This window comes from Oncorhynchus gorbuscha, linkage group LG18 (assembly GCF_021184085.1).
Source record: "Oncorhynchus gorbuscha isolate QuinsamMale2020 ecotype Even-year linkage group LG18, OgorEven_v1.0, whole genome shotgun sequence".
Taxonomy (NCBI): Eukaryota; Metazoa; Chordata; class Actinopteri; order Salmoniformes; family Salmonidae; genus Oncorhynchus; species Oncorhynchus gorbuscha.
In genome coordinates this window covers 71,608,241-71,630,740 of record NC_060190.1, presented here as the reverse complement: position 1 = coordinate 71,630,740, position 22,500 = coordinate 71,608,241, and the positions used below count along the sequence as shown (strand labels likewise).

The 22,500-nt window shown below is 46.6% G+C and overlaps 1 protein-coding gene across 2 annotated transcripts in view; it reads right to left on the bottom strand.

Moving 5' to 3' along the window:
- The window catches only part of LOC124002932 (mitogen-activated protein kinase 14A-like), a 50,269-nt gene that overhangs the window by 625 nt on the left and 27,144 nt on the right, over positions 1 to 22,500 (bottom strand). Inside the window, exons 4-12 of one of the 2 annotated variants that reach the window (XM_046310781.1) lie at positions 22,006 to 22,117; positions 21,855 to 21,884; positions 20,296 to 20,343; positions 19,501 to 19,663; positions 19,080 to 19,151; positions 11,427 to 11,506; positions 4,151 to 4,229; positions 2,279 to 2,452; positions 1 to 2,186 (exon numbers count right to left, since the gene is read on the bottom strand). The exon at positions 1 to 2,186 is cut by the window's left edge and continues 625 nt beyond it. In XM_046310781.1, coding sequence (XP_046166737.1) covers positions 2,119 to 2,186; positions 2,279 to 2,452; positions 4,151 to 4,229; positions 11,427 to 11,506; positions 19,080 to 19,151; positions 19,501 to 19,663; positions 20,296 to 20,343; positions 21,855 to 21,884; positions 22,006 to 22,117 — 826 coding nt within the window. In that variant the 3' untranslated portion in view covers positions 1 to 2,118. The remainder of the gene's footprint in view (positions 2,187 to 2,278; positions 2,453 to 4,150; positions 4,230 to 11,426; positions 11,507 to 19,079; positions 19,152 to 19,500; positions 19,664 to 20,295; positions 20,344 to 21,854; positions 21,885 to 22,005; positions 22,118 to 22,500) is intronic. The other variant, XM_046310782.1, reaches the window with a different exon arrangement.

Here is a 22,500-nt window from a genome sequence, read left to right as displayed (position 1 = left end):
GTTATTTAAAAATACATTTCAATATGATTGAAATCACATTGTCAACAACCAGGAGTGGGAATCCAGTGATTTCTGAAGACTATAGATTCCTAGAATGTTACTAATAGGATCTCTATGCCTGTAGCCGTCTAATGCTCCGACTCTGAACCTCAAAGCCCTGCACAGAGCAGACACTCTGGAGACTTGGGGAAACCCATTCTGATTTCAGCATCAGTTTTGTGATATGGGGATGGAGGACTTTAAATACATTCTATTAAATAACATTTTGTGACAGTCACATTACCTCTCCACTCATCTTTAATCAGACTACACAGAGGACAGGACAGAGCTCAAGGAGGCAATGATACAACAACGGAGTGAACAAAGAACCAGACGGAGACGGGTAGAAAAATAGATAAGATAAGAGGCAAGTTAAGAGGCAGGATAAGAGGCAGGATAAGAGGCAGGATAAGAGGCAAGATAAGAGGCAAGATAAGAGGCAGGATAAGAGGCAGGATAAGAGGCAGGATAAGAGGCAGGATAAGAGGCAGGATAAGAGGCAAGTTAAGAGGCAGGATAAGAGGCAGGATAAGAGGCAGGATAAGAGGCAGGATAAGAGGCAGGATAAGAGGCAAGTTAAGAGGCAAGTTAAGAGGCAAGTTAAGAGGCAGGATAAGAGGCAAGTTAAGAGGCAGGATAAGAGGCAAGTTAAGAGGCAAGTTAAGAGGCAGGATAAGAGGCAGGATAAGAGGCAGGATAAGAGGCAGGATAAGAGGCAGGATAAGAGGCAGGATAAGAGGCAGGATAAGAGGCAGGATAAGAGGCAGGATAAGAGGCAGGATAAGAGGCAGGATAAGAGGCAGGTTAAGAGGCAAGTTAAGAGGCAGGATAAGAGGCAGGATAAGAGGCAGGATAAGAGGCAGGATAAGAGGCAGGATAAGAGGCAGGATAAGAGGCAGGATAAGAGGCAAGTTAAGAGGCAGGATAAGAGGCAAGATAAGAGGCAAGATAAGAGGCAGGATAAGAGGCAGGATAAGAGGCAGGATAAGAGGCAAGTTAAGAGGCAGGATAAGAGGCAAGATAAGAGGCAGGATAAGAGGCAGGATAAGAGGCAAGTTAAGAGGCAGGATAAGAGGCAGGATAAGAGGCAGGATAAGAGGCAGGATAAGCGAATAAACTACCAAGACCCCCCCCCTCCCTCTCCCTGGGTGATTGACTTAGAGAGAAAAGATGGATGTCAAAACTTCCACTATGATTAAAGTTAAAACTGGTGTACATTCTAATGGAATAATATTTAATAACAATCCCTCTGAGTATGGAACCTGCCAGTCTCTCCTAAAGGAATGCGAAGGGGCAACGTTCTAAGCATTGAGGGTTCTATGTGCTCTATGATAATAGGGACTTCTAGGCAGTATTACTATTGGTGCACAGTATCATTTATTTACAAGAGGGCAGCCTTATTTACACATCTAAAACCCTGCCAGGCAGAACAACAGCGTACAGTTTGACAACCGAGACAAGGTTTTGTCGTAGATGAGCAGGTCATGATGTCTGTATGAAATACAACAGAGTTCTAAACTACAGACCATAAATAACGGCTCCATAAGTGCAGTGGTTTGTTGGTTAAACCATGTGATTTGTTTTTGCGATATTGAACGTTAAAATCTGAGCACCTTTTCCAGGAATTTAGGTAGTTTTTGGCAAATAATGTGACTTAATAAACTCTAAACACACAAACACTAGATAATATATTACAAAGTCATTTCCCCAATTCTTCCCAGGGACCCAATCAAAGACGATATAATACAGCAAGCAGGAGGAGGGTGTAGGGGGGAGTCACCTTTGACCCTTGACCTCTAACCCCAGAAATGAATGACGGCAGGCACTTGAATGTCGTGGCTTCCTGTTTGTTTGTTTGAACTAGTCTGCTGAGTTGATAGTCCTCACACAAGGTTGCGTGCTCCGGATGGAAGTTGTATCTAAGTACAGATCTAGGATCAGCTTACCCCCAGATCCTAACCTAAACCATTAGGGGATGAAATACAAAACTGGCCCTAGATCAATGTCTACATGCAACTTCTTCCTCACAGTTCAGTAAGAGAAGGAGGCGGGACTAGCAATGACTTCACCCTCGTCCCCTCAGGACTCCATCTCATCTCCATCGAATGGCAGGGGCTCGAAACTGCAAACCTCCTCATACGTCAACCCTGGGAGAGGGAGAGGGAAAACAAGAGAATCAGAGGTCAGTAGACTTGTTCAGCACAGAGTTAAAGAAGAGTATTTTGTTATGTCCACCTACTTTTCCACTCCTCTATCTCCAGCTCTCTGCTCTCGAAGCTCTGGTCGTATGGCTCGGACTCTGGCTCATCGTCAGGGTCATGGTACTGGGAGAAGTAGGGGTGGGCCAGGGCCTCGGACGCTGTGATTCGCTTATCAGTGTCCAGAACCAGCATCTTCTCTAACAGATCCACCGCTAGTGGCAGAGAAGGGGTTGGGAGAAAGGGATTGGAAACAGAGTGCGTCTGATTAGACAGTGTGAGGGAGTGCGTCTGATTAGACCGTGTGAGGGAGTGCGTCTGATTAGACCGTGTGAGGGAGTGCGTCTGATTAGACCGTGTGAGGGAGTGCGATTGATTGTGAGGGAGTGCCGTGACCGTGAGGGAGTGCGTCTGATTAGACCGTGAGGGAGTGCGTCTGATTAGACCGTGTGAGGGAGTGCGTCTGATTAGACCGTGTGAGGGAGTGCGTCTGATTAGACAGTGTGAGGGAGTGCGTCTGATTAGACAGTGTGAGGGAGTGCGTCTGATTAGACAGTGTGAGGGAGTGCGTCTGATTAGACAGTGTGAGGGAGTGCGTCTGATTAGACAGTGTGAGGGAGTGCGTCTGATTAGACAGTGTGAGGGAGTGCGTCTGATTAGACAGTGTGAGGGAGTGCGTCTGATTAGACAGTGTGAGGGAGTGCGTCTGATTAGACAGTGTGAGGGAGTGCGTCTGATTAGACAGTGTGAGGGAGTGCGTCTGATTAGACAGTGTGAGGGAGTGCGTCTGATTAGACAGTGTGAGGGAGTGCGTCTGATTAGACAGTGTGAGGGAGTGCGTCTGATTAGACAGTGTGAGGGAGTGCGTCTGATTAGACAGTGTGAGGGAGTGCGTCTGATTAGACAGTGTGAGGGAGTGCGTCTGATTAGACAGTGTGAGGGAGTGCGTCTGATTAGACAGTGTGAGGGAGTGCGTCTGATTAGACAGTGTGAGGGAGTGCGTCTGATTAGACAGTGTGAGGGAGTGCGTCTGATTAGACAGTGTGAGGGAGTGCGTCTGATTAGACAGTGTGAGGGAGTGCGTCTGATTAGACAGTGTGAGGGAGTGCGTCTGATTAGACAGTGTGAGGGAGTGCGTCTGATTAGACAGTGTGAGGGAGTGCGTCTGATTAGACAGTGTGAGGGAGTGCGTCTGATTAGACAGTGTGAGGGAGTGCGTCTGATTAGACAGTGTGAGGGAGTGCGTCTGATTAGACAGTGTGAGGGAGTGTGATTAGACCGTGAGGGAGTGCGTCTGATTAGACAGTGTGAGGGAGTGCGTCTGATTAGACAGTGTGAGGGAGTGCGTCTGATTAGACCGTGTGAGGGAGTGCGTCTGATTAGACCGTGTGAGGGAGTGCGTCTGATTAGACAGTGTGAGGGAGTGCGTCTGATTAGACCGTGTGAGGGAGTGCGTCTGATTAGACCGTGTGAGGGAGTGCGTCTGATTAGACCGTGTGAGGGAGTGCGTCTGATTAGACCGTGTGAGGGAGTGCGTCTGATTAGACAGTGTGAGGGAGTGCGTCTGATTAGACCGTGTGAGGGAGTGCGTCTGATTAGACCGTGTGAGGGAGTGCGTCTGATTAGACCGTGTGAGGGAGTGCGTCTGATTAGACAGTGTGAGGGAGTGCGTCTGATTAGACAGTGTGAGGGAGTGCGTCTGATTAGACAGTGTGAGGGAGTGCGTCTGATTAGACAGTGTGAGGGAGTGCGTCTGATTAGACAGTGTGAGGGAGTGTGAACATTCCACTAGACAAACAGACAACCTTCTTTCTTACTGGGTAATATCAAAAGATGGACAGTATAAATGCTGTGTGTTAAACAGTGTGTATGTGTGTACATATATTCCACTACACAGACGAGCCCATTATTACCTAGTGGGTTAGCGCCAACAAAGACATCAGTAAAGTTCCTCTTGAGCATCTGGGGAAGGGAGTTGATGTAGTTTCTGGCCTGTCAAAGATACACACATAGCGGCTCAAAAACACACTGGATAGAGAACACAGAATTGACTTCAACTCTTCCCACTGTTTCTGAAAGTGATCCCCCACAGGACGGCTGTGAAGATAGCTTTCTGTACACTTAGGGCCAAAACTTGATCAGAATGCGTAAATCATGCAATGGGGCGGCAGCGTAGCCTAGTGGTTAGAGCGCTGGACTAGTAACCGGAAGGTTGCAAGTTCAAACCCCCGAGCTGACAACGTACAAATCTGTCGTTCTACCCCTGAACAGGCAGTTAACCCACTGTTTCTAGGCTGTCATTGTAAATAAGAATTTGTTCTTAACTGACTTGCCTAGTTAAATAAAGGTAAAAGAAATAATAATTTTTGATGCCAATGGGAGGAGGACGTGTCAGTTACGGGCACAGTGGATGTACGGGTAACTGCCAAAATAAAGGAAACACTTGAGTAAACAAAGGGATAAAAAAGTATATTGAAAGCAGGTGCTTCCACACAGGTGTGGTTCCTGAGTTAATTAAGCAATTAACATCCCATCATGCTTAGGGTCATCTATTAAAAAATAAATCACCTAATCATATTTAATTAAATGTTTATCTACGTTGAAAATTCTTATACCACATTTCCAAACTTTTTAGGAGATCATGTCAACAACTTCCTTGTTCTGTTTTTATACTTGGAGATTACTTTTTGGAACTTTGTGCTCCATTTTGCCTGACTGCTGCCTCAAACAGTCACTGCTCAAAATGATAAGTGCATCTTCTCTTTGGGCATGCTTGGAATCCAATAATATATGCATGGACTATCATTTTTCTGGGCAGGTATGCATATTGAAGTATCAACTCAACCTTAAATAGCTTTACTGATAAAAAACAAACAAACTGAGATCTCAGTGACTTTAAAAACGGGGGTCTCAAAGGAGCACAGGGGGGTTTAAAGGGTGTGTGTGTGTGTGTGTGTGTGTGTGTGTGTGTGCGTCTCAGTCACCAGATCTCAACCCAATTGAACACTAATAGAAGATTCTGGAAGCAGCACCTGAGACAGCGTTTTCCACCACCATCAACAAAACACCAAATGATGGAATTTCTCATGGAAGAACTGTGTCAGCATCCCTCCAATAGAGTCCCAGACACTTGTAGAATCTATATCAAGGTGCATTGATGCTGTTCTGGCTGGTGGTGAGCCGACGCCCTATTAAGACACTCTATGCCACTAGCATAGTTAGTGTAGTCAGCTCAGCTATCACCATTGAGACCGTGTCTGTGCCTCGACCTAGGTTGGGCAAAACTAAACATGGCGGTGTTCGCCTTAGCAATCTCACTAGGATAATGACCACCTCCATTCCTGTCATTACTGAAAGAGATCATGATATCTCACATCTCAAAATAGGGCTACTTAATGTTAGATCCCTTACTTCAAAGGCAATTATAGTCAATGAACTAATCACTGATCATAATCTTGATGTGATTGGCCTGACTGAAACATGGCTTAAGCCTGATGAATTTACTGTGTTAAATGAGGCCTCACCTCCTGGCTACACTAGTGACCATATCCCCCGTGCATCCCGCAAAGGCGGAGGTGTTGCCAACATTTACGATAGCAAATTTCAATTTACAAAAAAAAAAAAAAAACGTTTTCGTCTTTTGAGCTTCTAGTCATGAAATCTATGCAGCCTACTCAATCACTTTTTATAGCTACTGTTTACAGGCCTCCTGGGCCATATACAGCGTTTCTCACTGAGTTCCCTGAATTCCTATCAGACCTTGTAGTCATTGCAGATAATATTCTAATCTTTGGTGACTTTAATATTCACATGGAAAAGTCCACAGACCCACTCCAAAAGGCTTTCGGAGCCATCATCGACTCAGTGGGTTTTGTCCAACATGTCTCTGGACCCACTCACTCTCACAGTCATACGCTGGACCTAGTTTTGTCCCATGGAATAAATGTTGTGGATCTTAATGTTTTTCCTCATTATCCTGGACTATCGGACCACCATTTTATTACGTTTGCAATTGCAACAAATAATCTGCTCAGACCCCAACCAAGGAACATCAAAAGTCGTGCTATAAATTCACAGACAACACAAAGATTCCTTGATGCCCTTCCAGACTCCCTCTGCCTACCCAAGGACGCCAGAGGACAAAAATCCGTTAACCACCTAACTGAGGATCTCAATTTAACCTTGCGCAATACCCTAGATGCAGTTGCACCCCTAAAAACTAAAAAAATGTCTCATAAGAAACTAGCTCCCTGGTACACAGAAAATACCCGAGCTCTGAAGCAAGCTTCCAGAAAATTGGAACGGAAATGGCGCCACACCAAACTGGAAGTCTTCCGACTAGCTTGGAAGGACGGTACCGTGCAGTACCGAAGAGCCCTTACTGCTGCTCGATCGTCCTATTTTTCTAACTTAATTGAGGAAAATAAGAACAATCCGAAATTCCTTTTTGATACTGTGGCAAAGCTAACTAAAAAGCAGCATTCCCCAAGAGAGGATGACTTGCACTTTAGCAGTGATAAATTCATGAACTTCTTTGAGGAAAAGATTATGATTATTAGAAAGCAAATTACGGACTCCTCTTTAAACCTGCGTATTCCTCCAAACCTCAGTTGTCCTGAGTCTGCACAACACTGCCAGGACCTAGGATCAAGAGAGACGCTCAAGTGTTTTAGTACTATATCTCTTGACACAATGATGAAAATAATCATGGCCTCTAAACCTTCAAGCTGTATACTGGACCCTATTCCAACTAAACTACTGAAAGAGCTGCTTCCTGTGCTTGGCCCTCCTATGTTGAACATAATAAACGGCTCTCTATCCACTGGATGTGTACCAAACTCACTAAAAGTGGCAGTAATAAAGCCTCTCTTGAAAAAGCCAAACCTTGACCCAGAAAATATAAAAACTATCGGCCTATATCGAATCTTCCATTCCTCTCAAAGATTTTAGAGAAGGCTGTTGCGCAGCAACTCACTGCCTTCCTGAAGACAAACAATGTATACGAAATGCTTCAGTCTGGTTTTAGACCCCATCATAGCACTGAGACGGCACTTGTGAAGGTGGTAAATGACATTTTGATGGCATCGGACCGAGGCTCTGCATCTGTCCTCGTGCTCCTAGACCTTAGTGCTGCTTTTGATACCATCGATCACCACATTCTTTTGGAGAGATTGGAAACCCAAATTGGTCTACACGGACATGTTCTGGCCTGGTTTAGGTCTTATCTGTCGGAAAGATATCAGTTTGTCTCTGTGAATGGTTTGTCCTCTGACAAATCAACTGTACATTTCGGTGTTCCTCAAGGTTCTGTTTTAGGACCACTATTGTTTTCACTATATATTTTACCTCTTGGGGATGTTATTCGAAAACATAATGTAAACTTTCACTGCTATGCGGATGACACACAGCTGTACATTTCAATGAAACATGGTGAAGCCCCAAAATTGCCCTCGCTAGAAGCATGTGTTTCAGACATAAGGAAGTGGATGGCTGCAAACTTTCTACTATTAAACTCGGACAAAACAGAGATGCTTGTTCTAGGTCCCAAGAAACAAAGAGATCTTCTGTTGAATCTGACAATTAATCTTAATGGTTGTACAGTCGTCTCAAATAAAACTGTGAAGGACCATATCAAGACCATTTCGAGGACAGCTTTTTTCCATCTACGTAACATTGCAAAAATCAGAAACTTTCTGTCCAAAAATGATGCAGAAAAATTAATCCATGCTTTTGTCACTTCTAGGTTAGACTACTGCAATGCTCTATTTTCCGGCTACAGCACTAAATAAACTTCAGTTAGTGCTAAATACGGCTGCTAGAATCCTGACTAGAACCAAAAAATTTGATCATATTACTCCAGTGCTAGCCTCTCTACACTGGCTTCCTGTCAAAGCAAGGGCTGATTTCAAGGTTTTACTGCTAACCTACAAAGCATTACATGGGCTTGCTCCTACCTACCTCTCTGATTTGGTCCTGCCGTACATACCTACACGTACGCTACGGTCACAAGACGCAGGCCTCCTAATTGTCCCTAGAATTTCTAAGCAAACAGCTGGAGGCAGGGCTTTCTCCTATAGAGCTCCATTTTTATGGAACGGTCTGCCTACCCATGTCAGAGACGCAAACTCGGTCTCAACCTTTAAGTCTTTACTGAAGACTCATCTCTTCAGTGGGTCATATGATTGAGTGTAGTCTGGCCCAGGAGTGGGAAGATGAACGGAAAGGCTCTGGAGCAACGAACCGCCCTTGCTGTCTCTGCCTGGCCGGTTCCCCTCTTTTCACTGGGATTCTTTGCCTCTAACCCTGTTACGGGGCTGAGTCACTGGCTTGCTGGGGCTCTCTCGTGCCGTCCCTGGGGGGTGCGTCACCTGGGTGGGTTGATTCACTGTTGTGGTCGGCCTGTCTGGGTCCCCCCTTGGGTTGTACCGTGTCGGAGATCTTTGTGGGCTATACTCGGCCTTGTCTCAGGATGGTAAGTTGGTGGTTGAAGATTTCCCTCTAGTGGTGTGGGGGCTGTGCTTTGGCAAAGTGGGTGGGGTTATATCCTTCCTGTTTGGCCCTGTCCGGGGTGTCCTCGGATGGGGCCACAGTGTCTCCTGACCCCTCCTGTCTCAGCCTCCAGTATTTATGCTGCAGTAGTTTATGTGTCGGGGGCTAGGGTCAGTTTGTTTATCTGGAGTACTTCTCCTGTCCTATTCAGGTGTCCTGTGTGAATCTAAGTGTGCGTTCTCTAATTCTCTCCTTCTCTCTTTCTTTCTCTCTCTCGGAGGACCTGAGCCCTAGGACCATGCCCCAGGACTACCTGACATGATGACTCCTTGCTGTCCCCAGTCCACCTGGCCATGCTGCTGCTCCAGTTTCAACTGACCTGAGCCCTAGGACCGTGCCCCAGGACTACCTGACATGATGGCTCCTTGCTGTCCCCAGTCCACCTGACTGTGCTGCTGCTCCAGTTTCAACTGTTCTGCCTTATTATTATTTGACCATGCTGGTCATTTATGAACATTTGAACATCTTGGTCATGTTCTGTTATAATCTCTACCCGGCACAGCCAGAAGAGGACTGGCCACCCCACATAGCCCGGTTCCTCTCTAGGTTTCTTCCTAGGTTTTGGCCTTTCTAGGGAGTTTTTCCTAGCCACCGTGCTTTTACACCTGCATTGTTTGCTGTTTGGGGTTTTAGGCTGGGTTTCTGTACAGCACTTTGAGATATCAGCTGATGTACGAAGGGCTATATAAATAAATTTGATTTGATTTGATTTATGTTGGTGTTTCCTTTATTTTTTGACAGTTACCAGGAATTAGGGTTTTCTGGGAAGTGGTGACATCAGAGACAAACGGCAGAGTTGTGCAGAGAGAGGGTGGGAAGAGCTCTGCAGAGAGAGGGTGGGAAGAGCTCTGCAGAGTGAGGGTGGGAAGAGCTCTGCAGAGTGAGGGTGGGAAGAGCTCTGCAGAGTGAGGGTGGGAAGAGCTCTGCAGAGTGAGGGTGGGAAGAGCTCTGCAGAGTGAGGGTGGGAAGAGCTCTGCAGAGTGAGGGTGGGAAGAGCTCTGCAGAGTGAGGGTGGGAAGAGCTCTGCAGAGTGAGGGTGGGAAGAGCTCTGCAGAGTGAGGCTCTGTGGGAAGAGCTCTGCAGAGTGAGGGTGGGAAGAGCTCTGCAGAGTGAGGGTGGGAAGAGCTCTGCAGAGTGAGGGTGGGAAGAGCTCTGCAGAGTGAGGGTGGGAAGAGCTCTGCAGAGTGAGGGTGGGAAGAGCTCTGCAGAGTGGAACAAAATTCTAGGGGAATATTGTCATCAAAACAAAAAATAGCAAGGTTGATTGGCTTTCAGAGGGAAAAGGGCATTGGTTGATGTTGTGACTCCAATTCTGTCTCTGCCTGGGTTCCGTGGACAGAGAGCAATATCAAATCAGAGTTTGTCACATGACAGAATACAACAGGTGTAAACCATACAGTGAAATGCTTACGTACAAGCCCTTCCTCAACAATAAAGAGTTCAAGATCAAAAGGTGAGAAAAAAAAAAAAATCAACCTTCGTAGCATGTCTTACAATTTTCTTTTCTTAAACATCCCACTTTGGTCTGGATGTGTCAATGTGTAGTTCACACAAACATAATCTATGAGCAGAATTACTGACTTACCTCAATTAGCCACGAAATCCCTAGTTTGAAAGAGAGTGTTTTCTGGAATCTGTGCGTTATCATTTCCCCCCACATGGGCCAGCCCCTTAGCAAGTAGTTTCAACCAATGAGCTGCAGCCCCTCGCCATCTGAGCGACAGCTAGCAAGACGCACACACAGCAGAGTGAGAGAGGGCATTGACGTGGTGCACATACAGTGTCTATAGAAAATATACACCCCTTTTAACTTTTTTCACATTTTGTTGAGTTGCAAAGTGGGATTGAAATAGATGTAATTGCAATTATTTCGTCATTGAGCTACAGTACACAAAATACTCCAAGTAAAAGTGAAAGAAAATACTACACACTTTTACAAATTAAATACCTAAAATATAGTTTTGTTTAGGCAAGAAAATAAACAGGCACCAGCAAAATCCTACAGCAAATCTTCAGTCTGCTTTACACCAGACATGGGGAGATGAATTTACCAGGACAATAACCTACAACACAAAGCCAAATCTACACTGGAGTTGCTTACCAAGAAGACAGTGAATGTTCCTGAGTGGCCAAGTTACAGTTTTGACTTAAATCTGCTTGAGAATCTATGGCAAGACATGAAGAATAACAGGCAAATATTACACAATCCAGGTGTGCAACGCTCTTATGAAACTCCCAAGAGTACTTATCTAACCAAGGTATAATAGCATTTTAATTTTCATTCACCTTTATTTAACTTTTTAAAATCTATTTTTCTTCCACTTTGACAAGAGTATTTTGTGTAGATTTTTTACAAAAAAATGTACAATTAAATAAATTTTTATCCCACTAAGTAAGACAATAAAATGCCCCAAGGGGGGGGGGTGTAGACTTTCTATGGGCACTGTATCGGCACATATGTGACGTAGTACGCAATTTCCGGGGACCACGTTTGCCCCGTGAGCTTTCAGAACTACAGGCTAAAAAGTATACAAAAGTACTGGAGAATCTCTTTAAAAAAGGAAACAACATGGGACTTGTGGGAAGCTGCAGCCTGGATGAAGTGGAGGGACCTGGGAAGGACATGTCGTAGTGCCTCACCTCGTGGCTGGGCATCTGGCTAATGAGACAGGCCGGGGGCGTTCCTGTTAGCCTCATGATCTGCTGCAGCTGGTTTATATCTTTCAGGCTCAGGGTCAAGGGTCACACATCATTCTGTCACACAGGTCAAAGTGTCCCTAAACTACAGTTGACGTCAGAGGTTTACATACACTTAGGTTGGAGTCATTAAAAAAAAACCTCATTTTTCAACCACTCCACAAATATCTTGTTAACAAACTATAGTTTTGGTAAGTCGGTTAGGACATCTACTTTGTGCATGACACAAGTCATTTTTCCAACAATTGTTTACAGACATATTATTTTACTTATATTTCACTGTGTCACAATTCCAGTGGGTCAGAAGTTTACATACACTAAGTTGACTGTGCCTTTAAACATCTTGGAAAATTCCAGAATATGATGTCATGGCTTTAGAAGCTTCTGATAGGCTAATTGACATCATTTGAGTCAATTGGAGGTGTAACTGTGGATGTCTTTCAAGGTCTACCTTCAGACTCAGTGCCTCTTTGCTTGACATCATGGGAAAATCTAAAGAAATCAGCCAAGACCTCAGAAAATAAATTGTAGACCTCCAGAAGTCTGGTTTCCAAACTCCTGAAGGTACCACGTTCATCTGTACAAACAATAGTACGCAAGTATAAACACCATGGGACCACGCAGCCATCATATCGCTCAGGAAGGAGATGAGTTCTGTCTTTTAGAGATGAATGCACTTTGGTGTGAAAAGTGCAAATCAATCCCAGAACAACAGCAAAGGACCCTGTGAAGATGCTGGAGGAAACAGGTACAAAAGTGTCTATATCCACAGTAAAACGAGTCCTATATATCGACATAACCTGAAAGGCCGCTGAGCAAGGAAGAAGCCACTGCTCCAAAACCGGCATAAAAAAGCCAGACTACGGTTTGCAACTGCACATGGGGACAAAGATCGTACTTTTTGGAGAAATTTCCTCTGGTCTGATGAAACAAAAATAGAACTGTTTGGCCATAACAACCATCGTTATGTTTGGAGGAAAAAGGGGGAGGCTTGCAAGCCCAAGAACACCATCCCAACCGTGAAGCACAGGGTGGCAGCATCATGTTGTGGGGGTGCTTTGCTACAGGAGGGACTAGATAAGTGTTTCCCAACTCTGATCCTCCAGGACCCCCCACTTCACAAAATAGATGACATCATGAGGAAGGAAAATCACATGGATATATTGAAGCAACATCTCAAGACATCAGTCAGGAAGTTAAAGCTTGGTCGCAAATGTGTCTTCCAAATGGACAATGACCCCAAGCATACTTCCAAAGTTGTGGCAAAATGGCTTTTAGGACAACAAAGCCCTGACCTCAATCCTATAGAACATTTGTGGGCAGAACTGAAAAAGTGTGTGCGAGCAAGGAGGCCTACTAACCTGACTCAGTTACACCAGCTCTGTCAGGAGGAATGGGCCAAAATTTACCCAACTTATTGTGGGAAGCTTGTGGAAGGCTACCCGAAATGTTTGACCCAAGTTAAACAATTTAAAGGCAATGCTACCAAATAATAATTGAGTGTATTTAAACTTCTGACCCACTGGGAATGTGATGAAATAAATAAAAGCTGAAATAAATTACTATTATTCTGACATTTCACATTCTTCAAATAAAGTGGTGATCCTAACTGACCTAAGACAGGGAATGTTTACTAGGATTAAATGTCAGGAATTGTATGCATCTTTGTTTCACCGTGGGTATGAGGTGCCTCTCCTGGTATGCATCTTTGTTTCACCGTGGGTATGAGGTACCTCTCCTTGTATCTCTGTTTCACCGTGGGTATGAGGTGCCTCTCCTGGTATGCATCTTTGTTTCACCGTGGGTATGAGGTGCCTCTCCTGGTATGCATCTTTGTTTCACCGTGGGTATGAGGTGCCTCTCCTGGTATGCATCTTTGTTTCACCGTGGGTATGAGGTACCTCTCCTTGTATCTCTGTTTCACCGTGCCTCTCCTGGTATGCATCTTTGTTTCACCGTGGGTATGAGGTGCCTCTCCTGGTATCTCTTTGTTTCACCGTGGGTATGAGGTGCCTCTCCTGGTATGCATCTTTGTTTCACCGTGGGTATGAGGTGCCTCTCCTGGTATGCATCTTTGTTTCACCGTGGGTATGAGGTACCTCTCCTTGTATCTCTGTTTCACCGTGGGTATGAGGTGCCTCTCCTGGTATGCATCTTTGTTTCACCGTGGGTATGAGGTACCTCTCCTCGCATCTCTGTTTCACCGTGGGTATGAGGTACCTCTCCTTGTATGCATCTCTGTTTCACCGTGGGTATGAGGTGCCTCTCCTTGCATCTCTGTTTCACCGTGGGTATGAGGTACCTCTCCTTGTATCTCTGTTTCACCGTGGGTATGAGGTACCTCTCCTTGTATCTCTGTTTCACTGTGGGTATGAGGTGCCTCTCCTTGTATCTCTGTTTCACCGTGGGTATGAGGTGCCTCTCCTTGTATCTCTGTTTCACCGTGGGTATGAGGTACATCTCCTTGTATCTCTGTTTCACCGTGGGTATGAGGTGCCTCTCCTTGTATGCATCTCTGTTTCACCGTGGGTATGAGGTACCTCTCCTTGTATGCATCTCTGTTTCACCGTGGGTATGAGGTGCCTCTCCTTGTATCTGTTTCACCGTGGGTATGAGGTGCCTCTCCTGGTATGCATCTTTGTTTCACCGTGGGTATGAGGTACCTCTCCTTGTATCTCTGTTTCACCGTGGGTATGAGGTGCCTCTCCTTGTATGCATCTCTGTTTCACCGTGGGTATGAGGTGCCTCTCCTGGTATGCATCTTTGTTTCACCGTGGGTATGAGGTACCTCTCCTTGTATCTCTGTTTCACCGTGGGTATGAGGTGCCTCTCCTTGTATGCATCTCTGTTTCACCGTGGGTATGAGGTACCTCTCCTTGTATCTCTGTTTCACCGTGGGTATGAGGTGCCTCTCCTGGTATGCATCTCTGTTTCACCGTGGGTATGAGGTGCCTCTCCTTGTATCTCTGTTTCACCGTGGGTATGAGGTGCCTCTCCTGGTATGCATCTTTGTTTCACCGTGGGTATGAGGTACCTCTCCTTGTATCTCTGTTTCACCGTGGGTATGAGGTGCCTCTCCTGGTATGCATCTCTGTTTCACCGTGGGTATGAGGTGCCTCTCCTGGTATGCATCTCTGTTTCACCGTGGGTATGAGGTGCCTCTCCTGTTATGCATCTCTGTTTCACCGTGGGTATGAGGTGCCTCTCCTGGTATGCATCTTTGTTTCACCGTGGGTATGAGGTGCCTCTCCTGGTATGCATCTTTGTTTCACCGTGGGTATGAGGTACCTCTCCTTGTATCTCTGTTTCACCGTGGGTATGAGGTACATCTCCTTGTATCTCTGTTTCACCGTGGGTATGAGGTGCCTCTCCTTGTATCTCTGTTTCACCGTGGGTATGAGGTACGTCTCCTTGTATCTCTGTTTCACCGTGGGTATGAGGTGCCTCTCCTTGTATCTCTGTTTCACCGTGGGTATGAGGTGCCTCTCCTGGTATGCATATCTGTTTCACCGTGGGTATGAGGTGCCTCTCCTGGTATGCATCTCTGTTTCACCGTGGGTATGAGGTACCTCTCCTTGTATCTCTGTTTCACCGTGGGTATGAGGTGCCTCTCCTGGTATGCATCTTTGTTTCACCGTGGGTATGAGGTACCTCTCCTTGTATGCATCTTTGTTTCACCGTGGGTATGAGGTGCCTCTCCTGGTATGCATCTCTGTTTCACCGTGGGTATGAGGTACCTCTCCTTGTATGCATCTTTGTTTCACCGTGGGTATGAGGTACCTCTCCTTGTATCTCTGTTTCACCGTGGGTATGCCTCTCCTGGTATGCATCTTTGTTTCACCGTGGGTATGAGGTGCATCTCTCCTTGTATCTCTGTTTCACCGTGGGTATGAGGTGCCTCTCCTTGTATCTCTGTTTCACCGTGGGTATGAGGTACCTCTCCTTGTATCTGTTTCACCGTGGGTATGAGGTACCTCTCCTTGTATCTGTTTCACCGTGGGTATGAGGTACCTCTCCTTGTATCTCTGTTTCACCGTGGGTATGAGGTGCCTCTCCTTGTATCTCTGTTTCACCGTGGGTATGAGGTGCCTCTCCTTGTATGCATCTTTGTTTCACCGTGGGTATGAGGTACCTCTCCTTGTATCTCTGTTTCACCGTGGGTATGAGGTGCCTCTCCTTGTATGCATCTTTGTTTCACCGTGGGTATGAGGTACCTCTCCTTGTATCTCTGTTTCACCGTGGGTATGAGGTGCCTCTCCTTGTATCTCTGTTTCACCGTGGGTATGAGGTGCCTCTCCTTGTATCTCTGTTTCACCGTGGGTATGAGGTACCTCTCCTTGTATCTGTTTCACCGTGGGTATGAGGTACCTCTCCTTGTATCTGTTTCACCGTGGGTATGAGGTACCTCTCCTTGTATCTCTGTTTCACCGTGGGTATGAGGTGCCTCTCCTGGTATGCATCTCTGTTTCACCGTGGGTATGAGGTGCCTCTCCTTGTATGCATCTTTGTTTCACCGTGGGTATGAGGTGCCTCTCCTTGTATCTCTGTTTCACCGTGGGTATGAGGTGCCTCTCCTGGTATGCATCTTTGTTTCACCGTGGGTATGAGGTGCCTCTCCTTGTATCTCTGTTTCACCGTGGGTATGAGGTGCCTCTCCTTGTATCTCTGTTTCACCGTGGGTATGAGGTACCTCTCCTTGTATCTGTTTCACCGTGGGTATGAGGTACCTCTCCTTGTATCTGTTTCACCGTGGGTATGAGGTACCTCTCCTTGTATCTGTTTCACCGTGGGTATGAGGTACCTCTCCTTGTATCTCTGTTTCACCGTGGGTATGAGGTGCCTCTCCTTGTATCTCTGTTTCACCGTGGGTATGAGGTGCCTCTCCTTGTATGTATCTGTTTCACCGTGGGTATGAGGTGCCTCTCCTGTATCTCTGTTTCACCGTGGGTATGAGGTGCCTCTCCTTGTATCTCTGTTTCACCGTGGGTATGAGGTACCTCTCCTTGTATCTCTGTTTCACCGTGGGTATGAGGTACCTCTCCTTGTATCTCTGTTTCACCGTGGGTATGAGGTACCTCTCCTTGTATGCATCTGTTTCACCGTGGGTAGGTATCTCTGTTTCACCGTGGGTATGAGGTGCCTCTCCTTGTATCTCTGTTTCACCGTGGGTATGAGGTGCCTCTCCTTGTATGCATCTTTGTTTCACCGTGGGTATGAGGTACCTCTCCTTGTATCTCTGTTTCACCGTGGGTATGAGGTGCCTCTCCTTGTATGCATCTTTGTTTCACCGTGGGTATGAGGTACCTCTCCTTGTATCTCTGTTTCACCGTGGGTATGAGGTGCCTCTCCTTGTATCTCTGTTTCACCGTGGGTATGAGGTGCCTCTCCTTGTATCTCTGTTTCACCGTGGGTCTCCTTGTATGTTTCACCGGTACCTCTCCTTGTATCTGTTTCACCGTGGGTATGAGGTACCTCTCCTTGTATCTGTTTCACCGTGGGTATGAGGTACCTCTCCTTGTATCTCTGTTTCACCGTGGGTATGAGGTGCCTCTCCTGGTATGCATCTCTGTTTCACCGTGGGTATGAGGTGCCTCTCCTTGTATGCATCTTTGTTTCACCGTGGGTATGAGGTGCCTCTCCTTGTATCTCTGTTTCACCGTGGGTATGAGGTGCCTCTCCTGGTATGCATCTTTGTTTCACCGTGGGTATGAGGTGCCTCTCCTTGTATCTCTGTTTCACCGTGGGTATGAGGTGCCTCTCCTTGTATCTCTGTTTCACCGTGGGTATGAGGTACCTCTCCTTGTATCTGTTTCACCGTGGGTATGAGGTACCTCTCCTTGTATCTGTTTCACCGTGGGTATGAGGTACCTCTCCTTGTATCTGTTTCACCGTGGGTATGAGGTACCTCTCCTTGTATCTGTTTCACCGTGGGTATGAGGTACCTCTCCTTGTATCCGTTTCACCGTGGGTATGAGGTGCCTCTCCTTGTATCTCTGTTTCACCGTGGGTATGAGGTACCTCTCCTTGTATCTGTTTCACCGTGGGTATGAGGTACCTCTCCTTGTATCTGTTTCACCGTGGGTATGAGGTGCCTCTCCTTGTATGCATCTCTGTTTCGACGCCAAACATGCCGATGCTGTATCTGACCAAAACTTTACATTTTGGTCTCATCTGACGCACCTTCTTCCAGTCATAAGTTAAATGAGGTTTGGCAAACTCCAAGTTCCTGTGCCTGTGTCTTGGGGTCAGAAAGGGGTTTCTTCTAGCAGCCCTTCCAAAGAGCCTGTGGTTGTGAAGGTGGCGTCTGATGGTGCTTCTTGAAACCCGGTGTCCCCAAGACCCCACCAAGGCCTGCAAATCTTTCAGTGATTCTTGGGGATTTTGTTGATTCTCTCACGATCCTCCTCCCTATCCTGGGGGGCAAAATGCATGTGTCCTCTACCCGTGAGGTTTTTCATATCTTTAGAATTTGTAAATAATTCCCCTGACAGTTCTCAGTGGAATATTCAATTGTTTGTGGATCTTCTTGTAGCCATGACCAGATTTATGAAGGTCTACGACCATCTTTCTCTTTTCAACTGCCAGTTCTTTTGTTTTCTTCATGGTGTTGGACGACAAAGGGATATTGCATGTGTGTTCTAGTTTTTATACCCTAGTGAAACAGGAAATGATGTAATGGCTCAATATAGTTCCTTAAAGACTTCCTGGTTTAATTTTGGTAGATGTTATTTACAATAATCTTTAAGGGTGCCATTAATTGTGAAACCTTGATTTAGAGGACATTAACTTTTAATTAAATTAATAAATTATTTTGGTTGGTTCCATTGAAACATGAATAAAGTACAGTATTTTTCACACGGAATTTTGAGTCTCTCTATAATCATATTGTTTATATTTTTTAAGGATTGTTTGTGCATTGCCAGTCAGGGTTGCCAGTAATTTTGTAGGCCCATAAACTGTAGGCCCATAAACATGTATATGTATATATAGGCCCATTAAAATGTACACATACTTCCTATCTTGTTTTAGATGTTCAAGAGTGGGCTTATTTTTTCTCTCTCTATTTTTTAACCCCCTTTTTCTATCTTGTTTCATCGTTGCAACTTTCCAATGGGCTCGGGAGACGAAGATCGAGTCATGCGTCCTCCAAAACATGACCCGCCTAACTCTGAAGACAACTGAACTAATGTGTCGGAGGAAACACCATTCAACTGACGACCAAGGATCAGCCTGCAGGCGCCAGGCCCACCACAAGGAGTCGCTATGAGCCAAGTAAAACCACCCCCACCCGGCCAAACCCTCCCACGCTGGGCCAATTGTACGCCGCCCTATGGGGCTCCCGATCACGGCCGGTTGTGATATAGCCCCGGTTCGAACCCGGGTCTGTAGTGACACCTCTAGCACTGCAATGCCCCCAAAAATATTATTTTCCCCCAAATAATAATTTCCCAAACAAACAAAACAATGAAACCTCCCCCCAAATTGATCGCGGGCAAGATCCATATGTTACCCACCCTTGATGTAGGGGTTAGGGGTCAATATTGAATTTGTCCATTAGAACTTTTCTCCGTCACCATGACGACAGTGAAAGGATACGGTCGGTGCCGGGGAATAACGTTCGTCCAGTGAGCAGCTCTGCCATGATGCAGCCGACTGACCAGATGTCCACTACAACAACAAAAACATTGTTACCATCCATTCATGTAGTTGTCGGTTTTCTTGTGTGTGTGTGTGTGTGTGTGTGTGTGTGTGTGTGTGTGTGTGTGTGTGTGTGTGTGTGTGTGTGTGTACCAGGTGTGTGTTGTATCTGTCATGTTGTAGTGATAGTTAGTATATTATCACCTGTCATGTTGTAGTGATAGTTAGTATATCATTACCTGTCATGTTGTAGTGATAGTTAGTATATCATTAACTGTCATGTTGTAGTGATAGTTAGTATATCATTACCTGTCATGTTGTAGTGATAGTTAGTATATCATTACCTGTCATGTTGTAGTGATAGTTAGTATATCATTACCTGTCATGTTGTAGTGCATCCAGTTCAACATGATTAGTATATCATTACCTGTCATGTTGTAGTGCATCCAGTTCAACATGATCTCGGGGGCGCGGTACCACCTGGTCGCTACATAACCAGTCATCTCATCATCAGTGTGTCGCGCCAAACCAAAGTCCAAGATCTGACGGATAAATGAAGAGATAGGTGTGTGTGTGTGTGTGTGTGTGTGTGTGTGTGTGTGTGTGTGTGTGTGTGTGTGTGTGTAGATAGGGTTAGCTTTAAACAAACTCCACAGCAGATTAAATCCTACGCTTCTAACCTTGTGTGTGTGGGTGGAGTGTATTAAAGCCACTCTAATAATAATGAACACACAGTACTGTAAACAGTATTATCCAACAAGAACTATTACTGCTTGTACAAATTGTGTTATTACATGATTTCTGATGCTGATCTGAATGTTGGTGACTGTCAGGTGTTTAATTATTATTATATATATATTTTTTAAAGACAACTACAGTAACATATTGCTTTCTAGCTGGAGAAGAGGAGTTGATCAGAGCAGATGCTATATCTTAATTTGTCCCTGCTTCTCACAGCACCAAGATAATTCTGCAGCAACAGGAAATGTGAATTATTATGTGGATTATAATTAATGTACATTGTTGTAGAGTTTGATACATTTTTCGTTAGGGATAATCAAGCCTGACATTTTAAACCTTTAATACACTACAACAGAGTGATCAGATTAAGACAGCAGATCTATAGGCACTAAGCAGGGTACAGTAGGCCAATAGTTTTTTTATTTTTTTTTACCTTGAGCTCACAGTCCTCATTCACTGCCAGATTACTGGGCTTCAAATCCTGTGGAGAGAGGGAGGGAGAAGGAGAGAGGGAGGGAGGGAGACGAGAGAGAGGGAGGGAGGAGATGGAGAGAGAGGGAGGGAGGAGATGGAGAGAGAGGGAGGGAGGAGATGGAGAGAGAGGGAGGGAGGAGATGGAGAGAGAGGGAGGGAGGAGATGGAGAGAGAGGGAGGGAGGAGATGGAGAGAGGAGACGGAGAGAGAGGGAGGGAGGAGATGGAGAGAGGAGATGGAGAGAGAGGGAGGGAGGAGATGGAGAGAGAGGGAGGGAGGGAGATGGAGAGAGAGGGAGGGAGGAGATGGAGAGAGGAGACGGAGAGAGAGAGGGAGGGAGGGAGAGAGAGAGAGGGAGAGGGAGGGAGACGAGAGAGAGGGAGGGAGGGAGGGAGACGAGAGAGAGGGAGGGAGGGAGGGAGACGAGAGAGAGGGAGGGAGGGAGGGAGGGAGAGGAGGGAGGGAGGGAGAGAGAGGGAGGGAGGGAGGGAGGGAGACGAGAGAGAGGGAGGGAGGGAGGGAGGAGACGAGAGAGAGGGAGGGAGGGAGGGAGGGAGAGAGAGGAGGAGGGAGGGAGGGAGACGAGAGAGAGGGAGGGAGGGAGGGAGACGAGAGAGAGGGAGGGAGGGAGGGAGGGAGGGAGAGAGAGAGGAGGGAGGGAGGGAGGGAGAGAGAGAGAGGGAGGGAGGGAGACGAGAGAGAGAGGGAGGGAGGGAGACGAGAGAGAGAGGAGGGAGGGAGGGAGACGAGGGAGAGGGAGGGGGAGGGAGGGAGACGAGAGAGAGGGAGGGAGGGAGACGAGAGAGAGGGAGGGAGGGAGGGAGACGAGAGAGAGGGAGGGAGGGAGGGAGGGACGAGAGAGAGGGAGGGAGGGAGGGAGACGAGAGAGAGGGAGGGAGGGAGACGAGAGAGAGGGAGGGAGGGAGGGAGACGAGAGAGAGGGAGGGAGGGAGGGAGACGAGAGAGAGGGAGGGAGGGAGACGAGAGAGAGGGAGGGAGGGAGGGAGAGAGAGAGAGGGAGGGAGACGAGAGAGAGGGAGGGAGGGAGACGGAGAGAGAGGGAGGGAGGGAGACGAGAGAGAGGGGGGAGACGGAGAGAGAGGGGGCGAGAGAGAGGGAGGGAGGAGATGGAGAGAGAGGGAGGGAGGAGATGGAGAGAGAGGGAGGGAGGAGATGGAGAGAGAGGGAGGGAGGAGATGGAGAGAGAGGGAGGGAGGAGATGGAGAGAGAGGGAGGGGATGGAGAGAGGGGAGGGAGGAGATGGAGAGAGAGGGAGGGAGGAGATGGAGAGAGAGGGAGGGAGGAGATGGAGAGAGAGGGAGGGAGGAGAGAGAGGGAGGGAGACGAGAGAGAGGGAGGGAGGAGATGGAGAGAGGGGGGGAGACGAGAGAGAGGGAGGGAGGAGATGGAGAGAGAGAGGGACGGAGGGGAGAATATGGAAGGTATTGAGTAATATTCCCTCCCTCCACCCCATGCAAGCTTGATTTAAATATGAAATGTAAATATGATGTAACTTACTCTGTGGATGATGTCTGCTGAATGGATATACTGCAAAACAAAACAACAATTAAGAACACTGCATACCTACGGAACCTTTACCTGCTGCAGCTATGGAAAAACACAGACCAGACAGACAGACAGACAAACAAGACAGACAGGACAGACAGACCTTGAGACCCCTGAGGATCTGGTATATGAGGAATTGCACATGGTCGTCTGTCAGCTTCTGACACTTCACTATGTTGTTGAGGTCCGCCCCCATCAGGTGGGTCACCAGGTAACTGCCAATCAAAAAAGAAAATGGGGAAAAAAAGGAAGACAAGTTGTCACCATGGCAACACAACAAGAGAGAGTATGAAAGAGAGAGAGCATGTCTCCTATGCCAGCACTACAAATTTCAAGCCATAAACACTGCTAAAAGTTTTTACATACCCTTCAGGGTGAACCAGGAAGAGCGTTGTGTGTGTGTTTTTTATTTTACCTTTATTTAACCAGGCAAGTCAGTTAAGAACAAATTCTTATTTTCAATAACGGCCTGGGAACAGTGGGTTAACTGCCTGTTCAGGGGCAGAATGACAGATTTGTACCTTGTCAGCTCGGGGGTTTGAACTTGCAGCCTTCCGGTTACTAGTCCAACGCTCTAACCACTAGGCTACCCTGCCAC